Source organism: Girardinichthys multiradiatus, chromosome 17 (assembly GCF_021462225.1).
Source record: "Girardinichthys multiradiatus isolate DD_20200921_A chromosome 17, DD_fGirMul_XY1, whole genome shotgun sequence".
NCBI classification, from domain to species: domain Eukaryota; kingdom Metazoa; phylum Chordata; class Actinopteri; order Cyprinodontiformes; family Goodeidae; genus Girardinichthys; species Girardinichthys multiradiatus.
In genome coordinates, this window is record NC_061809.1 from 243,121 (window position 1) to 262,496 (window position 19,376).

Below are 19,376 nucleotides of genomic sequence, written 5' to 3' on the forward strand. Positions count from 1 at the left end.
AAATATCAGTTAGTGTGCAGTCAATCTATATAATTTATTTCACTTAATGAGCTAAGTAACTGAATTAAGTGAACTTTTCAACAGTGTTTTAATTTACTGAATGGGTTTGTAGAAGTAGTGTTGTGGTGAATAACTGATTTAGCAAAGAAGGTAATAGAACAGATTACTATTAGAATTACTACGTCTTGCGTTACCATATTTTTTACACTATTCAGGCTCAGCTCAGGCGTAAATGTCTACAAACTATTTGTTTAAAGGAACTACTAATCTATAAATTGCTTTCTGGATATTTTGCTTGTCAACTGTAACAAATTACAGATACTTTTTTTTTTTTTTCTTGATACAATTATTTAATGCCATTACCTGTACAATTATTGTCCTATTGTGTATTAGCAGTAAAGTGACAGGTCAATAGAAGCATGCACGTACATGTATTTGACCTTTATTTCAGACAAAATAAGTCAACATCATTAAAACGAGGAAATACCTGGATAGGCTAAATATGAACATCACCCTTCAAGCAGACAAAACTGTCACACAATAGTCTTACATGTTCACGCATTTAAACGTGATGTATACATCACGTTTAAATGCTGGCACATTTGTGTCACCATGTGTTATACCAGTCAAAGCTCTTACTAAAAAACTAGCAATAATAATAAAAAGAAAGTAAAATACTGTTACACAAAGCTGCCCAGTGCATGGGCATGACATTCAGGGAGACTAAAGTTCTTGTTACGGCCCTGGTGACCGGGATAAAAACATGGTTTCCTCATCAGCAGAACAGCGCAGTCATTTGCAAACACTTTTTAGTGTAAGACAGATTAGGCAATGTCGTTTTTGTAACTTTAGATATACACAAGGATAATTAAAGCATGTTTAGAGATGAAGAAACTGAAATCAGATTAAAAACTACACTAACGATATAATTAGTAGCTTCCTAGAAGTATGTTTTCCGATTATTAGCCTAACAAGTAAAAGGGGCGCATGAGGATCCCTCCACCCTCAGCTGTACACGCTGCTGTAACTCGATGCTTCTTCTTGAGCTACCACCCTCACTCACATGGCAGATGGAAATTTCCATTCTGCTAAATGCTCAGGAGCTCCGAGTTTTGTCGTCAGAAGTCCGCCTCTCCCTTTGCCTACTGCAGCTGCGGTCCGCCACGCCGTCATATAAGGTAAGCCCCGGGCATTAACATCCACTACTTTACTTTGGTTCGGGTTTTTCCTCCACGTCCTGCAGGTAATTATCTGGTTAATTCCGGAGACCATATTTGACAGTGTGGAAGCGGGTCGTTTAATTCATGATTGTTCCTTCGTTCAGAAGTGGCGGCACCGAGGTTGCAGCGTTGATCAGAAAACACAAGAAACTAAACCTAGAACATCGTTTGCTTTGGTTTTGATTGGTTAAACAGATTGATAACAGAATTTTCCGCCTGTAGTTTTTCTTATTAGCTGGATCCAAACAAGGCGTTTTGTTTTTTTTTACGTCGTGGATTTGCTGTGTGAGCCGCCATGCGTGAACGCCTCTTTATTTATAAGGAAGAGTAAATTATGGCTCTCGTTGATCTTATGGAGCCACTTTCCTTAAGCCACCAGTTGGTCTTCTGTTCCATAACTCCGTTTACATGGTTCCACTGAGGTTTGCAATTTCCTTCTTTAAATGAGCAACATAAAGAATGTTTCTATAAGCTTCTTTGTGTCTGGTGGACCAAAGTCATATGGATGTATCATATTGATACTGGGATTTGAAAGGGAAAGATAAACAGGAATTGAGGATTATGTAACAAGAGACAGAAATTGGTGACTAATAATTGTGCTGCAACTTTTGTCATGCTTTGATGGAAAGAGTTATGCAACCCATTTGAATTAGCCTACCTTCAATTTGATTTTCTGTAAAAATAGCCCAAAGTTCCTTAGAAGTCCTCAAATGCCTCTGATCTCCACAGAACACACAAAGATAGGTTTGATTCTCGCCTAAATGATTTAAGACTGTCCTTGTTTTTGCATGTTGAGCACAACTCACGGGGGAAACATGAACGGATTGCTCAGATGCTTTGCATACTTGTTTCTCAGCTATCATCCAGAAGTTAGCCTTTTTCGTCTTTAATAAAACAAGAACTCTGTCTCCAATCTTCAAAATGAGTCTGCACTACAAGAGCGAGCTTCTCATTTGCAGCAGGGCCTGGAAACAAAGGCACCGCTCTAACAGTTGGCCTTAAGAATATTTTTGTGGGGACTAGAGGATATGCCAGTAGCATTCTGCATGCTAAATATACCTTGTTGCCACACACCCAGTTCACATTTTCAAGCCAGTTTCTTTGCCTCATTACTTACATAATAGCATTGTAGTTCCCCTAAATGAAGCTCCACCCACAATAATGTTTCGATGTAGGTGTAACAGAAGCCAAGTGGGTGGGATTTGTGGCAAATATGGTGATGATGTAGCTCTTTGGGACAGGGTCTTGGAGGCTTTGTGAAACACAGTGCTGTCTGAACAGTAAAGATCTGCTGATGATCTCTTGCTAATGTTTTTTTTTTTTTTATTATTTAGGAAGCACTAATCATCAGCTTGGATTTAACTGAGCTAAATAGTGAAATCATTAATTAGTAAATGACCCAAGATCCATAATGAACTTTCTTAAAAGTAGAACGTTTACAAATTAGAATTCTGACTGGAAGTTGGATCTTTCCCCACAGCAGCAACTTTAGTATGAAATATTGCCACCAAACATACAACACAGTAAAATTAGCTATTTTGTAGCATTTCTGAGAGCTTTTATTTCATTAAACCAGTGGCACACATAGCACTGTGCAGTAACTATTTGTAATCATGTTCTTTTAATGTTTAAACACCTAAAATGGTGAGAAATAGCTTATTTTCAGCTCGTCTCGCTAATAGTTATTAGCACCACAACCAACAGCAAGTCCAACTCTTTCCTCTTGCAACTAGAATATGCTTAACTGGGGTGTGGCATCCTTCACAGGTTCCTAGATGAATTGAACACAGCATTAGACATCTGCTCACAGTCTTTGGGTGTTTTCTGAAAAGACAAAGACGGCACGAGTTTAACCTGCTTTGCTGCCCAGGGGTTTGATGTAGCCATGACAGATATGACCAGCTGGACAGGGGCTTTTAAGGCATAAACAGTTCGTAGTCTTCCAATGGCAGTGAGTTGACGATGCAGTGAGGTGCACAAGACAGAACAGATGACTGGACTTAAGCCATGGGTACTCTTGAATACAACAAAACTGATAAACGCTTCGTATGTGTTTAACTCCCTAGAAAAACTAAAGGTCTGGTACCTACTTTGCAAGGTTGATTTACTGAATAAAAGCTTATTTTGTTGTGAGAGGTTTGTCTTTGAGGCTTTATGAGAGTCCTGACATTTTCTGTGACTGATGAGCCTAAAGGCTTGAGAAATAGAGTTTAACACTGTTAAACACACTAAAAGCGTTTCCCAAACAGAACGTTCTTGCAACTTGTTGGGAGAAATGGGAACTGGGGGCCTCATTGAAGGACTACATACCTATAAGGGTATGTAGGTTAAACATTTCTTCTGCGAGGCCTTTCCACTGATTGCATCCTTTCCACAAATAGGAACACCGAAGAGACGTGAAAGCCTAATAAAGGTTGTTATACGAATCAGAATCTCTCTGACAAATATATAATCAATCAACAGGCACCACCCTGGCTTTGACACACAGATGAACTGTCAAATTACCTATGAACTGTTATTAGAAAATTGTCTGTTACTTTCCAAATATTTTCTACAGAGGTCCAGAGAGTTGTGTGAATCAAACCAAATGATTTGCCTGAAGCAAAATGAAGCACGGAAGCAAGGCAATAGAATGTCTTTTAACCAACCTGTTTTAAAGTCATTGCTATAGGAAGCACCAAAGTTGTAGCTGTAGAACATATCAGATGGTTCAAAGATTGAGTTAAGTCTTTGGCAAAAATACAAAATCCTTGTGATTGGAGACATAATTTAGAAGGGCCAGTTTAGCCTAAGACTAGCCTAAAACGTTTTTTCCCAATATCCTGTAATTAAAACAACACAAAATATTCAGTGACAGTACAGACTGGATCAGACTGGAATACCAGCAAAGACTGGAACACCTATTCCATAAATGCTGGAGATTAGCCATGGTTCTTTGCTTCTTTTTGACAGTGATGAGTTCTGAAATGTAGGTCGAGCCTCCTGTGTGTCTGCCGGCCGAAGCTCTGCTGGTCCTCAGTGTGGTAACCCGGATTGTGAACGACCAAATGAGCTGCAAGCCAGATGTTGAGTCAGTTTCAAGGGAGTACATATCAATGGCACAAAGCGCAACTGCTTTTGCAGGTTTTCCAGAAAGCTGTCATCACATTCTGTTGCGATCTGATTAACTGTACAAATAATATGCATGTATATACTCTGAGGCTTGCCTAATTTAGAGAGTTGAAATGTGGATCAAAATAGAGGTTATGATCAGAAGAATGTAAAGTATGATCGCTTTTAAGTTTTATTCTTTCCATTAATCTTATGGATTCATGTGTGAAATTTCCTTTTGTGGTCCTCAATAGTTAAGCCATATAATGTCTCACTGAATATCCCAAATGTATGTATTTATTCATTTATTATTTAAATATTTTTTACCTGGTTTTCTGCCAAACATTTAAATTAGGAGATATGTGCTGCTTTAATGCTACATTTTCATTGTACTTGTGATTGGATTGTCCAAGTTCCATGTCAAAAAGATCGCCCAGTGAATTCATATTCTCTGCTTGGACATTTCGCGGCCCTGAGTTTGATTTTCAATATGGCTGCCATGCATGTATAAAATGTAGTGAAAGATATAAGCTATTTTCGACTGTTTGTATCTCTTTCATTTAGCTACACAGACAGTACTGTGCAACTTCTATTTGTGAGCATGTTTTTTTACTGTGACAGTGCATAAAATGAAAAGAAATATCTTCACGTCATAAAAGCTGGCAGTTAACACTGACTTTCCAACTTCCAATAAGAAAATACTCAGTTATAGTGTTATTCCCAGACCTGAGCCCCAGGTTCTAGGTAAATCTGAAGGAGCACAATGCCTTAGCCACAAATATGCTACTTAGCAGGTGTGTTTAAAAAAGTTGAAAACATACACCAGCCTTGCCTTTAACTAGGATGATTTGAAGTGCTTATATGTTAGATTAAATTGTGCTTTTACTGTCAATTTTAGTTTTTATGTGATAAGCTAATTTGCTGAAAAAAACATTTTTAACATCTTGCATGTACCTTTTTAATAAGTAGTACAAGTTGTCAGGGTGGAGAAAAATACAAGTCGCAAACAGCTAACAGGGGCTGAGATGTCTACGTCCGACCTCCGAGCCGTATGAGCCAATACCGGGCTGCCAATGTCGCAACACGAACTGCAAGAACTTCTGTGGGGACAAGATTTGGGACACTGCCAAAAACAAGAAAAGATAGCCAAACATCATCGTTATTAAGTGACTTGGGTAGATCATGGTCATAATTCTACTGTAAACCATACTATGGAATTTAGTAGGGCTGCACCATATCAGAAAATAATTGAATTGCAATACTGTTGCTAAAAATGACTGTATTGATTACGATTGCCATGCATTTTGTTTCTGTCACTTGTCGCTTTAGATATGCATCAGTTGAGGGCATTAAGAGCGTTAGAGTTCATCGAACTGCTGAAATATATTATCTATATACATAGTGTGATTGTCTCATACTTTGAATATAATATTCTGTTAAATATAGTATGCAATTCTACAGTTAATCCCAAAATTATTAATACCCCCAGCAGGTTTAGATTTAGAATTACTTTAATTCCTCCAATACGTTTTTTTGAAAGAAATAAGATGGGCTTTTTGTAAAAGATTAAAGAATGTAAAATGAGTATTAGTTTAGAAAAAAATACCTTTATTTACATTTTGACAAAAAGAATGACATTTCAAAAATTACTTATATACTTTTCAATAATCAATTATATTATAGCAATCAGCCTCACCTTGTAATTGCTAAACAGTGTTTCAAATATGTCCACTGGCTTTTAAAAAATGTATCTTCAGTGATGATCTCCAAGTCTTTGAGGTTGGAAGGCCTCCTTGCCATCACCCTAAATTTTAGTACTCAGGACTACATAAGCAGAAAAAAAAAAAGAATTCCCGTTTTAAGGGAAACAAAATCTGTTGAGGTTACTATAGTGTTCCAGGTCCAAAAATGGTAAAACCTCTGTGGGGTGTTTTGCACACACAAATGCAGAAGTGTTTTTACATGAGATTGTTTCAGATGGCTGTGGTATGACATGCTGACATACAGATGTACACAGTCAACTACAGCTGTTCTTTAGGTGTACCAAGCCATGGCCTTAAGAATGCACAAACAAACAAGAGCATATTTTGTAAATATGAACTCTCGCTAATTATGCAATCTGCCCTAAAAATGTGGTGCTAATTTAGGTTTTGTGCATTTTTCTTAAAAAGTTTGGGTTTTTTTGCACTAGAGACATTATGAAAAATAGTTCAAACCAAGTGTTTTAAAACTTGTAAATAAACGTTTGTCAGAACAGAACATATGTGATGAAGTAATAGAAATTTTAAATTCAGTTGTTTTTTTCTTCAAGGCCTCCTTCTTGAACTTGGCCACTTACCATCAACTTTGTAAAATGATGTTACAAAACAAGATGCTGCCGTCATTTCCGGAATACATGAGGAGACAAATCAATATCCACTGATAAGATGAACAGAGGTGGTCCGTCAGGTTCATTGTAGGTTAGGGCAAACTGACGTTATGTATCAAAGGGAAGCATGATATTTACTTTGAGGCCAGATAGCCTTTCATGTCACTTGAAAAGACTGAAATCAGAGGTCTTTGATTTGTTTCAGATTAATCATACAGGTCATAAAATATTCTTTTAGGCAGAATCAGAAATTTCTGACTCATTGCTAGTATTTTGTTTTTCAAACGTCTTTCACAAAACTATCCTATGATATTTCTGCAAGGCTGAAAGTGCACTGATGTCCCGTTCCATCTCGGTGCACCAGCACCATTCCATGTGTGTTAATGGCCAGAACTGATGCGGGTCAAATGTTGCACTACAGTGGTTCCAGTGTTTTTTGTTTTTTTGGTCTTAAATCACATGGTTGCTGGTCATACAGACCATCTGTTATTGCTACACCCAACCTTTCTGAGTCCCAAAGCCAACTAAGTTCCTTTTACAAAAGTTTCAGTGGAGCCATCACCTATCTTGGGGACTCAGAGGATTTAAATTCCCCCTTAGTCCTTTTCTACTTTGTCATTTTGAGAATTTATTCAAAGCAGTTGCTTCTTCAGGTACCTGACCCTAGCCCAAAGATTCAAATACAGTCAGCAAAAGTAAGAAAAGATTTTTTCTTTGCCAGAACTATATCATAACAGTTGCTGATCATCTGCGTCAGAGTGTGTCGACTTTTGTTATGAATGGCCACACTTAAAGGTTTGTAGCAAAACCAGCCCGCATGCATTTCAATGGTAATGAGAGTTGAAAGCCAGAAAGCCTGGCTTTTTTTCCAGTCCCCACATGCAAAGTCAGTCTCTGTTTGAAGTAAAGAGATCACTGTTAAGACTGTTGGTTTAAGAAAGTGACTCAAGAGCATGGACATGGAGACCTCTCAAAGCTTTTTGGGAGATGTAGAGGGAAGTGGAATGCATTACATCAGAAGCACTTTGGGAGATGTGTAAATGTTGTCTGAAGTGAAAAAAAGTCTTAGGTGTTCATTTTTAGTTGAGACAAAATAATATTCCACTGGCATCAAGACAGAAAATATGAGCTAACTCACCTTTTCCATGAAACCATAGGATATACAGTAGAAGTTTTGTTCTGAATGAGAAATCCCTGCTTCCACTCAAGGTTTAGAATATCCCTTTAATTTTTTTTTTGTCATTTTAACATCTCATTTTAGCCTAAAGGTTGCAATTATTCATTCATTCATCTTCTATACTTATCTTATTCCATAGGGGGTCATGGGGGAGCTGGAGACTATCTCCTGCAGTCTGGACGAGAGGCAGGGTACACCCTAGACAGGTCGCCAATCCATCGCAGGGCAACACAGAGACATACAGGACAAACAACCACGCACACAGCCATTCACACCTAAGGACAATTTAGAGAGATCGATTTACCTAACAGTCATGTTTTTGGTCTGTGGGAGAAGGCCGGAGTACCCGGTGAGAACCCACAAATGCACGGGGAGAACATGCACACTCCATGCAGCCATCGCGCAGCCATGTAGGTTGCAATTATTTAGCTTTAACTTTCAAAGCATACCTTAATGATTTTTTTGTAATATATTTTTTGATTAAATGTATTCAGATGTTTTAGCAATTAGGATGTTAATTTCTCCAAGCCTCTCCTTTGCTGCATGGCTTCCCTCCCTCTCCAGTCATGTCCTGTCATTCAACTTACAAAATAAAGGCCACTAGACCCCCCCAAAAAATAAACAAAAAAGAATAAAGACTTCATAAATCTCAAACTGTGTCTTAAGTAATCTATGTTCTCTGTAGAGATACCAGGTTCAGGCTGGAGTACTCTAAAGAGTTTAGATTTTTAACTTAATGTCGATTACTTTAGTGCAGATTCTGTACAAGCTGTGGAATAACCCTTTACTTTATCTCCCTGCAGTTAGCCAGTCAGAGTATTACCACAGTGCTTAGAAACTATTCATATGCATCTGTCAGTGTTTTTGTTGGGGTTTTTCACGTACTACCCACAATTGTACTACACAAATAATTTAACCCCTAACTGCCTGATTTGTTTTTTACAGTTCTGTCAGTCACTTTGAATGTAGCACATGCAATATACTTTGTATACATTTTGAAATCCAACCTCTAGATGGCAACATATTGCTTCCAATACAACCTTTAGTATGTATGAAATATGAATCAGCTGGCATTAGTGGTATGTGTACCCTGCCTTAGCTGTGTTTAGCTGGGTTTAATGGAAATGAGTGACTATTATTGGTGTGTGGATATTAGTACCGTTACATTGCTAGTGAGTGTAGACTACAAGGGGTTCAAGAGGCTTTTTGAGTTTCTTTTCTTTTTAATCCAATCATTGTCAGCAAGTCCAAGGGCAGTTTTATTATCTTACTCTGTAACATACTTCCTGTCTTACTTCAAATTAAGAGGCTTAAAAATAGATACAGGGTGTCAAGTTTAAAAGACATGGCTAGAAATATGTGGCTCTTAATAATGGCTTGGACTGACCTAGCAACTCGATAGCACTTCACCAGACAAACTTCACTTTGACAAGGAAAATGCTGTTTAAATTAAGTGAGAAATATTTTGTCACAAGATGTCGTCAGACCCATAACAAATACTTATGACTGAATGAGTAAGAATATATCTGGATTGCAAAATGTGACAATACATGATATTGAGTTCATGTGAACCAGACAAGATTCTATCAGTGTTATGGGGCAAACTGAGAACCCCTTCTTTTTTGTTTGTTTTCCACTCCGATGAGCAGTCAGCTGTCAACACAAAATGAAACTCAAGAATTCCTTCCTTTCTTGTTTCAAAATAAGAGAGATAGGCTTTTAGAAGAAAAATTGTTTTAATTTACCTCGATGTCATGCCACAAGATCTGATTTAATGTCACAGATACATGTTCAAGCATGTAGTGCTGCTCCACTTGCAAGGAAGCGGTGACATATTTAGTCTGCACCAGACAAAATATATGATGCATGGTACATGGAATATGCTGCATTGGTTCTTTTAGGTCACTCATCAACAGTATTTTAGCATTGTAAACAAAAAAAGTAAAAACGTTTCTCCTTACTCAGTGATCTCCGTTTTTGTCAAAATATATGATAACATCTGGCTGATGATTTACCAGCCCACTGTTTTTGTTGTTTGTCACTGGGTCACTTGGAACTGGGCGGTATAGGCTTAATGTGGAGGGCTTCCGATGCAAACCCAGCAGAACAAAGATTCAAATCCATCAGTAGGCGGAGGTTCATTGAAATCCTTTGAGATGTTTTGGTCACGACTGTAGGCTAATAACCCTTTATCCTCACTGATCGCCTGCCCTGTTTACAAGCTTGTGTTGCCTACAGTTGTAACAAACAAAGGGATATAACCATGTAAAGAATAAGGAATGTTTTTGTTTTCTAAATATTGTCAAGGAGCATTATTGGTTACTCAAAAAGACCAACTTTAAAGTAACAGCTTTGTGCTGTTACTTTTAGATTTTGTTTTGTTGTTTTTTATTTTTATTTTTATTTGACTATTCTGAAAAAAAGAACAGTAAAATCTAACAGCAGGGTTCAGCTATGAGATGTCTCTGCCAGTTAGATTAAACAACTTTCCCCAAAGCATTTGTGAAAACATTGTGGTAATAATTGTTGACAAGAGGTGGGTCCAGAGTAGAAACTAGGGGGATAGATCATTTAGAGGAAAGAGACTGAAAGGACACGGAGTTGGACAGAGTACGCAATGTTCCTGACTATACACACCAGTACAGCATGTGAAGCCAACAGATAATTCATAGCGAGACAATCCACTTAAACATAAGTTTGGATTTTAACTGGAAATCAAATCTAAGACCAGGTTTTAAACCGTTTTTCGGCGCACTTACAAATTTTCACATCCAAGTGACAAACTCGCACTCACATACACCAACTCAACACAAACACACGTATTTCTACGCATATGCCTACCCACACACCAACATACAATTACTCTAAATGGTTGAAGGTCATACAAACACGGGTTACTATAATATCCATGTGGCCAGCCTATTTTTATGCTGGATAGAATCTGGAATTAATACAGTTAATCATGCAATTAGGATACTGCCTTGAAATATCCTTTTTGTAGAGGAGCCGTGGCAAATTTAGGCAATCTTCAGCTCTATACGGTATGCCCAAAATGCTCTGACAGGACCCGTTAGAAATAAATATATATAAATGTGACACAGGTAAGTGTGTACTACACAGATTGTTGCTAGTCTTGAAGTAGTTCATGTTTGAATAGAGAGATACATTCATGCTCTCGGTCTCAAGAACATATTGATTTTTTAAGTGTGCAAACTAACTGTATTTGACCTCAAACATGGTCTTTGGACTCTTAACTGACAACTATTATTCTGTGGAATGGATACTTCTCAATCCCCCCAAGCTAAGCCCTCGCTGATAGCTTTTTGGTCACAGATTCAATGCTGGTCACCTCACACACTTAAAGGACAGCAAAGCCATCTATGGTCACTTCTAATTTAAGAGAGTCGTGGCTTCTTTTAAGGCCTATCTCTGAAGATGCTGCAAAGGCCTATTGAAATTCAAATGTTTGCAAATCTAATCAAATGATTTTTAAAAATGGCACAAGCCAAAAACTTGTATCAGAAACTTCTTCTTTGGGATATGGGGAAAATAAACATTTTCCAAATGAAATTTATTGTGTTGTGTGAGCAGGTTTCCTCCCAGTCTCTGCCAGTTGCATTCTGTTTGTACTTGGTAGTCAGATTTTCCAAGTAACTAGCAGGAAATACAAGAACAGTCCCAGAAATCATAATTCTGATGGGAAACATTCGGATATCTCCAAGTAACACAGACTTGATCAGGGTTCTCACCAAGAATTGTTATGAGCGTAGCGGGGTGGGGGGTAACGGGCCGCTACGCTGAAATGCGCTGGCGAGAACCCTGTTGAATTCCAATATGGCTGTTGTGCATATTAACAAAGTTTCTACACAGTTACCAGACTCATTTGCGGCCCTCGGATTGATTTAGTGTGGCCGTACACCACAATTCAAGAATGGTACAAATTTGAACAACCAGTAAAGGTGGCCGATGCTTATGGACTGATGCCTTTCAAAAAGGCAAATTTAAATCTTCTTAAAATGGAAAATGTTAGGCACAACACAGACTATTTTTCTTTGGTGCTTTCACACCAAACGTTCAGAACACTTTTTTATCATGCCAGACTGCAGTTTCTCAAGCGAATCACACCGGTGTGAACCCATCCTGGACCCTAAAACGGACCAGTGAACCGTACCCTGGCATGGTTAAAACTGCCAGGCTTGGCACGATTTATCTGGACCCTGGAGCGGTTTGCTTGCAGTGTTAATGTGCGCTGCATGCACATATGATGTTATGTAAGAAAGGCACAATTGAGTAGAAGAAATAGGAGAGGAAGAAAAACATGGTAAGAGCCGAATCTAAAGATGAAAAACATTGAAAATGTCTTGTGGGGCTACTACATTTTAACACCAAAGTAGCAACATAAACCCAGGTGGACTTTCTTCTTTGTGCTTTTTTTTTTCTCGATCTGCGCAATAATGTCCCCGATCCAGTCTGTCAAAGGTTTGAAGCCACCATATTTGATTGAGATAGGAATTCTGGAATTCTGTCTTCAGGGGACTTTCCAGCTGATTCTTCACAGCATTTACTCCATATTCTAGCAGCTGCTGTTCGCTAAAGTTAGCACACCCCACCAGTGAGTGTATAGAAAGGGATTTAGATCACTGGGTAGATAGCTATTTATTTTGTACCACATTTTTTTCAGTAACTTTGACCCTCTTATCTATATGAAAACTAAGAAATAATATTATTATATAAAATATATGTTAGTTGGGTTAGGTGTTTTTTTTAGGTATGACTAGCTCCAGCAGTTTGTCCTCTGTATGATTGATTTGCTTCCGTGTGCTTCAGCACAAGGACAGCATTATAAACTTAACAGAGATAAAACCTCATATTGATGCAAACATAACCTTGGGAAGAGTAACATCCCTTGAGCTCTTCCCTCCGATTGGTCAGGCAGTGGCACGGCCTACTCTACCAAACCCCTGACAGTCACCGTCAGTGCACCTAGGTATCTGTTCCTGAGTGTGTGCAGATGACTTCTGCATGTGTGGGTGTATGCCTATAATCAGTTAGCTGCTCTGTTTGGTCATTGCCTCACATCAGTCCATGAGTGTTTGACCCCACTAAATTGTCCAGAGAATAAAACTGATGAACAGGTTATGTGTCGTGTCATGTGACCATGTCTTGAGGGCATTGAGAGTTTTAACACTGGCACACCTCATGACTTCAGTCTGATTGTGGCATATGGGCCATTGTATCTATCTATCTATCTATCTATCTATCTATCTATCTATCTATCTATCTATCTATCTATCTATCTATCTATCTATCTATCTATCTATCTATCTATCTATCTATCTATCTATCTATCTATCTATCTATCTATCTATCTATCTATCTATCTATCTATCTATCATCATTTATTTTGAGGGGTCACGACCTTGTCTTTCTTTTTCTACGTTTCAAGAAGGAGGGGCCCACACGAAGTGGGATTGCCCTCATAGGCTGAACGAGGGCCTCCCTCCTCCCTTTTAAAACACTGACTTCTTACCTGAGTTTACAAAAGAGCCGCACCTCCTTGTCCGTCTTCTGTCTTTCGGCATCAAATAAACTAGTACTAAACAAAAAACGAACTGAAAAAGGAACTGCCTTGGACCCTCTTTAAGAACCTTCTCAGTAAGTGAGCCTTAATTTTAACAGTGGAAAAATGTTCAGAGGAATTTAGGATGATGATTTAAAGAAAGCAACATGAATCAGTGTTTAATTTTCAGGTTTTCTTTGCAAAATGTTGCATTTAAGAGTGCACGTGTTTTCTTTTCTTTGGTAGGGTGTCAAAAATCGCCATTTTAACAACTTCAGTTGTTCAGCCATGTAGTGCCTAAAGGGACTTTGCAGGCAGCTGATGCAAGAGTTTGTTTTCAGTGGAGACCTACGGGTTTTATGTTAGGATTCTGCAAAAATTTCATAAATATATTCTGACAATCAAAATGAAATGTAGTAAATTGTAACCATTCGGAACCAGTCACAGATTATTTCTGCTAAGTTTCTTTGTTCTTTTCTGTTTTCTATCTGCACACAAGCATTAATTCATTTCTATGTTTGTGCAAAGAAATCTGTGACGCCTCATTTGACCAAGTTTTTAATGATCATTGGCATTGATCAAAGAAGCTAAATCCAGCTGGTTAATTGTGTAAAGCCTGCACAGCTGTAGTGGTTATTCCGAGTGTGCATTAAATCTCAGTTTCAGCATTAAAGCAGGAGCCATAAACACAAATGACCCAATGATAGCCTGGGGTCATGATTTATTGCTCAGGCCTCTTTTAATCAGCTTCACAAAGTCGTTACATTTTATCTCATCTCTGCTCTGTCATTTGCCATTCTAGTTCATTTCTCATTGTTCTTCTTGTCACAGCCAATAGGCGGAATGAAATTAACTCGGTCAGACAGGTTAATCCTCTTAGCAGCAGCAGGCTCAAAACTTCCACTCGATTCATTTCGCCCCGCCATCGAGGCGGACACAGTGAGATTAAACATACCCGCGTGTGCAATCTGGCCTTTTTGTGGTAATAGAGCCCCTAAATCTTCTTTGGCTTAGAAATTCAAAGTTTCTTGTTGTGACAAGGCTATGATCACAGGAAGAGCGAGAGTCTGTCAGAGATACCAACATCATGTGATGGAGAGTGTCATGCTTTGGCCCAACCTGGTGGATGTGGATTCACAGGGGAAAGACTAAACTAGGGATCTGCAACTCCCGTCCTCGAATGCTACTGTCCTGCACCTTCTGGTTGCATCCCTGCTCCAACACACCTGAATCAAAAGGCTGAATTGCTCTTTGGCATGTCAATAACTTTTGGAAATTCCTGGTCATTTACCAGTCATTGGATTCAGGTGTGTTAGGGCAGCGATGCATTCAAGAGGTGCAGGGCAGTAGTATTCGAGGACTGGAGTTGCAGACACCTGGACTAGACACGTGAATACTTTTGTTTGCATCTGATGCCCCTGTTGCTAAATGAAATCTTTGTGTTAATGTCCGGTTGACTCTGTTCATGCTGTGGTTTTATGATGCAAATATTCTGTTGCTCAAACACTTCCTTCTTTAAACCATTGTTGAGTCAAACAGCTGACAGTATTTTCCCAGCTGTTTTTATGCACTGATCATTTGTGGAAAATAACTGGTGCTGCTGAAAGTTGCCTTGACAAAATCTCTATAAATCAACTACACTAAATGCTATTGGATGTTTCACTGTAAAACACATTTTTTTATCAAACTTACATTTTTTAAGTGTAAAGAGCATGAAGACTTTTGCAAATGCATTTAAAATTGGTACATCTTTACACCACTGGACTGCGCTGATCATATAGAGATTTGCTATTTGTTTTGTCCAGGGGTCAGGCTAGCAACTGTTAGCAGGACAGGCTGATAACTTTGTATTGCTTTCAAACTCTTTATCCACATAGTTACCAAAGGTTTGACAGTGCAATGCTTTTCATACTGAGTTATTGTGATTTAGCACGTCAGATATTCAAATTACTGCAGCTATCTCTACTTTTTAAATGTACAGCAGCCATATTGGATTCTTAGCTTTGGCTTTCATTTCTGGGCCCACGTTTTAGCTATTGATCTTTTTGTTTTACACCCCAATGACCAACTAATTCTGAATGTAATGCACACATACAGTAGAATTAGTTATAGTTAGTACTAGGGGTGGGCAGGATACTGGGGCCCATTTTCTGTGTAATACCTACTCTTTGCTCTTATAATGTAACATAGTGCTGCCCCTCAGCTGGCTTCTAACTCCTAAAAGAAAAATAAATGTATGTTTTTGGAAATTACTTTGGGAAAATTAGTTGATATTTTGCCCCCGCCAGGCGCTAAACATGGGTGCTAAGTTGCCAATAACCTCCACACATGTAAGTATAACAAAGTTTATCAAACACCTGAAAAATATTTTTCAAGGAAGAAAGTCCGATACATTTTTCTAACTTGGTGTAGCTCCAGGTTGCCCGGTTGTTTTTTGGTTGTTGTTTTTTTTGGTCAGTGTGTGGTCGCTGTGAATCTTTTACTCGGACCGAGTCAAAGAGTTCTCTGTGTATAAGACAAACAACACTGCAAATCATTTTTACAGGGGTTGCGTTAGAGTCATGCCTGCTTAATTCCCTGCCGTTGAGCTCTCTGTTGCACAACTTATTGATTTGTGGCACAGACAGAAAACAGAAAGTAAATACCCTGATTGGTGCCTCAGTTTTCCCGCCATAATAGCTGTGGATGAAATTGAATCAAATAACAAAAAAAAATCAACATGTACGATGAAGAAGGCCATGTCCTAAATTCTTACCTTTTTATTCCAAAATTATCTTGGAGATGATGGATTTTTATGACAAAGGTGCTCCCAGTAATACAAGGTGATTAAATCCATAGCAACATGTTTACCCTGGGTTCGCCTAAGGTCCGCTTGTGTTAATTATATCCCGTTCCTATGTTCCACCCAACAACTGGAGAGACTGTGCCCTTTAAGGCTGTGGTGGACTGCTATTTATGATGCACACAACTTTTTGGGAAAGCGGCATTTTTAGACTGGCCTTTACAGCAAACCCGAAGAAAGCCAGACATGATACAAAATGCTAACCAAGCACTCTGATTTTATGGCTTAGAAATGCTCTCATCAAGGTAACACCTGAGAAGCCCATTGTTTGAGGAAATGGTTTACAAGGTAGACAGCTCAGTTTCACTTAAAGGGTTCTTCATCAAGGCCAAAAGACTCTGTGGGAGACTGATAAGGCCTGCCAGCATATAGCCAGTCTGTAATCAGCTGCATGTTGCCACTCCTTTTAGTAAAGTTTTGCTTTTAGCCCGGGAAAACGAGTTTTGTGAGGTCTGCAGGTCTGAACACAAATCTAAATAGCTGAGACTTTTTCTGCTTTTATTTTAGGTTTTTATTTTCTAAGATATCAGCCTCGAATCACAGTTGAGGAAGAAGGACATTGCATCACTTCTTTGGGACCTCTTTGGGACAAACTACGTATCCCCATCTCTGTCATAATGCCAGGAGTAAGGGAACTCTTGGAGCTGAGGAGGGTCCCCACGGAGGGTGATGATGATAGCACCGCAAGCTTGGAGGAGCATTTCAGAATCCCCATGGATGTGGAAAAGTCCACCATCGCCAGGTCAGCAAACAAAGATTCTAATGAGTTTTTTCTTCCCATCCTATACATTTATGAGCTGATGAGCTGGTGGTCAGTTACATTTATATGGCTAATTTCTAAGCAAGTCTTTGCAGCTGAGTAATAGCAAATGTAATTTCACAGGAGGAACTGACCCTTTTGACATTTCTTCTGCTTTTGCTTTTTTTGTCCCACTAGATGTTTCAGGTCATCAAACAGATTATGCCCTGAGTAAATACAGAAAGCAGTTTTTCAAATAATTCGTTTATCAAGGGAGACAAGCTATCCAAATCAACCTGACTCCATGTAAAAGTAATTGCTCCCTAAACTTGTGCTGCCACCGAGTGTTTGTGATTGCTGGCAATTAGTCTGTGAAATTCCTCTGGAGGATTTTTGGCCAACTATTTGCAGAATTGCTTTATTTGAACTCAATTGAATCTCAATCAGATTTATACACAGGCTCCAAAACTTTTTGTTGTTTTTTTTTTAGCCATTTAGAGGTGCACTTGTTGGTATGCTTTAGATCAGGGGTGTCAAACTCCAGTTCTCGAGGGCCAGTGTCCTGCAACATTTAGATGTGTCCCTGATCCAACACACCTCAAACAAATGGCTGCATTTCCTCCTCAGTATGCATTCAAGTTCTCCAGAGTCCTGCAAATGACCTAATTATTTGATTCAGGTGTGTTGAAGCAGAGGGACATGTAAAAGTTGCAGGTTACCGGCCCTCGAGGACTGGAGTTTGACACCTGTGCTTTAGATCACTGTCCTAATGTATAGCATACACTATATTGCCAAACGTATTGGGTCACATCACCAAATTAGTGAACACCAGTGTTACAATCACTTCCATGGGTGCAAGTCTATAACGTTTGGTGTGGAAAAACTTGACTGGCCAGCAGAGTCCTGACCTCAACCTTCTTGAACACCTTTGGGATGAATTGGAGCGGAGGCTGCAATTATGGTTTTCTCATCAAACTATGAACAGTCCTTGTAGAAGATGCATGTTGAGACGAGAATTAATTTTTTCATAAATTATGGCAGGTCACCCAGGTGCTGAAACGGTGCCAAACCATCAAAACTACTGCCACCATGTCTGACTGGGAGATGGGCTTTTGTGCACTTTTTGGTCAGCTTTGGTTTTTGCCATGGAAGTCCCCCCTGGATGGCATTGTTGCCCAGTGTCTTTCCTTTTGTTGAGTCATGAATACTGACCTTAACTGAGAGCACGTTGCTCTAAGTTCTTCTGTGACCTCCTAGAGTCAGCACTGCACTCTTGGAGTCACCTTTGTTGGCCGGCCACTCCTGGTAAGGCTTACCACTGTTCCATGTGTTCACTATGTGTGGATAATGGTTCTTGCTGTGGTTCACAATAACCCTTTCCAGACATAAGTTTTCCTGATATTAACATTTCTATGATTATCTGAAATATTTCAATTTGACCAAAAAAGAAAAGGAAAAACGGAAGAAATCTGTGAAGGGCCAAATACTATTTCCCAGCACTGTGTGTAAGCATCCAGTGTATCCTAAAGATTTGGTTTCTTGGTCTTACAGCAGTCAGTATATGGACGATAATGAGGATGGAGAAGAAGACAGGTTCCTGTCAAATGGGCTGACGAAGAAGAAGATATATGAGGAAGAAGAATATGTAAGAGAATCAATGAGTCACTCTACATATTTGCCAACATTAAAGAATAATGAAACTATAGTCAATGCTTACAAAAAGCAGAATGTATTGAGACTGTCTTTTTGTGTTGACTGCAACTATAGAAAACAGTTTTAGGTAAGAGCTGTTGATTTTAAGCAAGGGTAGAAGTCCATTAACTTGTTTTCCATATTATCTCTTGGCCAGCATCCAGGCCACACCTCCTTCGGTATGTCGGTCTTCAACCTGAGCAACGCCATCATGGGTAGCGGCATCCTGGGCCTGTCCTACGCCATGGCCAACACCGGCATTGTTCTCTTTACGTAAGTTCAGAGCAACAGAGACTCTGTGAGGTTGCATACAGAGTGTTGTGACATAATGTGTGCATGACTTACACTGGGAAGTGGCATTGCTCACAAGGATATTTCTGATACGTTTACCTTTAGTATTTAATCATGTGGTAGTTTGGACGAGTTTTAGCTGGAGTCTTGTGTTGGACTGGTCCAACATTAAGCAGTCCTTCACTAAGCTGGGTAACCTCTAGGATAATCTCCCTCTCTGTCCTAAAACATTATTAGCATTCATAAAGGGTTTCCAGCCTACCTTGTAGCACTCCTTCATTCCACTCTCCAAGCACTTGCTGGATGGCCACCTGGTGGACTACCAATGCAGGCTCACCTATAAGACAGAAATTTACCTTAAAGTCCAGACAAGTTGGGGCAGAGTTACTGCTGGAGG

General features: G+C 39.1%; 1 protein-coding gene across 3 annotated transcripts in view; it reads left to right on the forward strand.

Annotated features, from left to right (window-relative positions):
* The first annotated feature begins 377 nt into the window (after positions 1–377).
* The window catches only part of slc38a4 (solute carrier family 38 member 4), a 40,260-nt gene continuing 21,261 nt past the window's right edge, over positions 378–19,376 (forward strand). The window contains exons 1-4 of one of the 3 annotated variants that reach the window (XM_047390102.1): positions 378–1,178; positions 16,765–16,999; positions 18,548–18,641; positions 18,846–18,961. In XM_047390102.1, the coding sequence (XP_047246058.1) occupies positions 16,875–16,999; positions 18,548–18,641; positions 18,846–18,961 (335 nt within the window). In that variant the 5' untranslated portion in view covers positions 378–1,178; positions 16,765–16,874. The other 2 variants (XM_047390104.1, XM_047390103.1) reach the window with 2 other exon arrangements.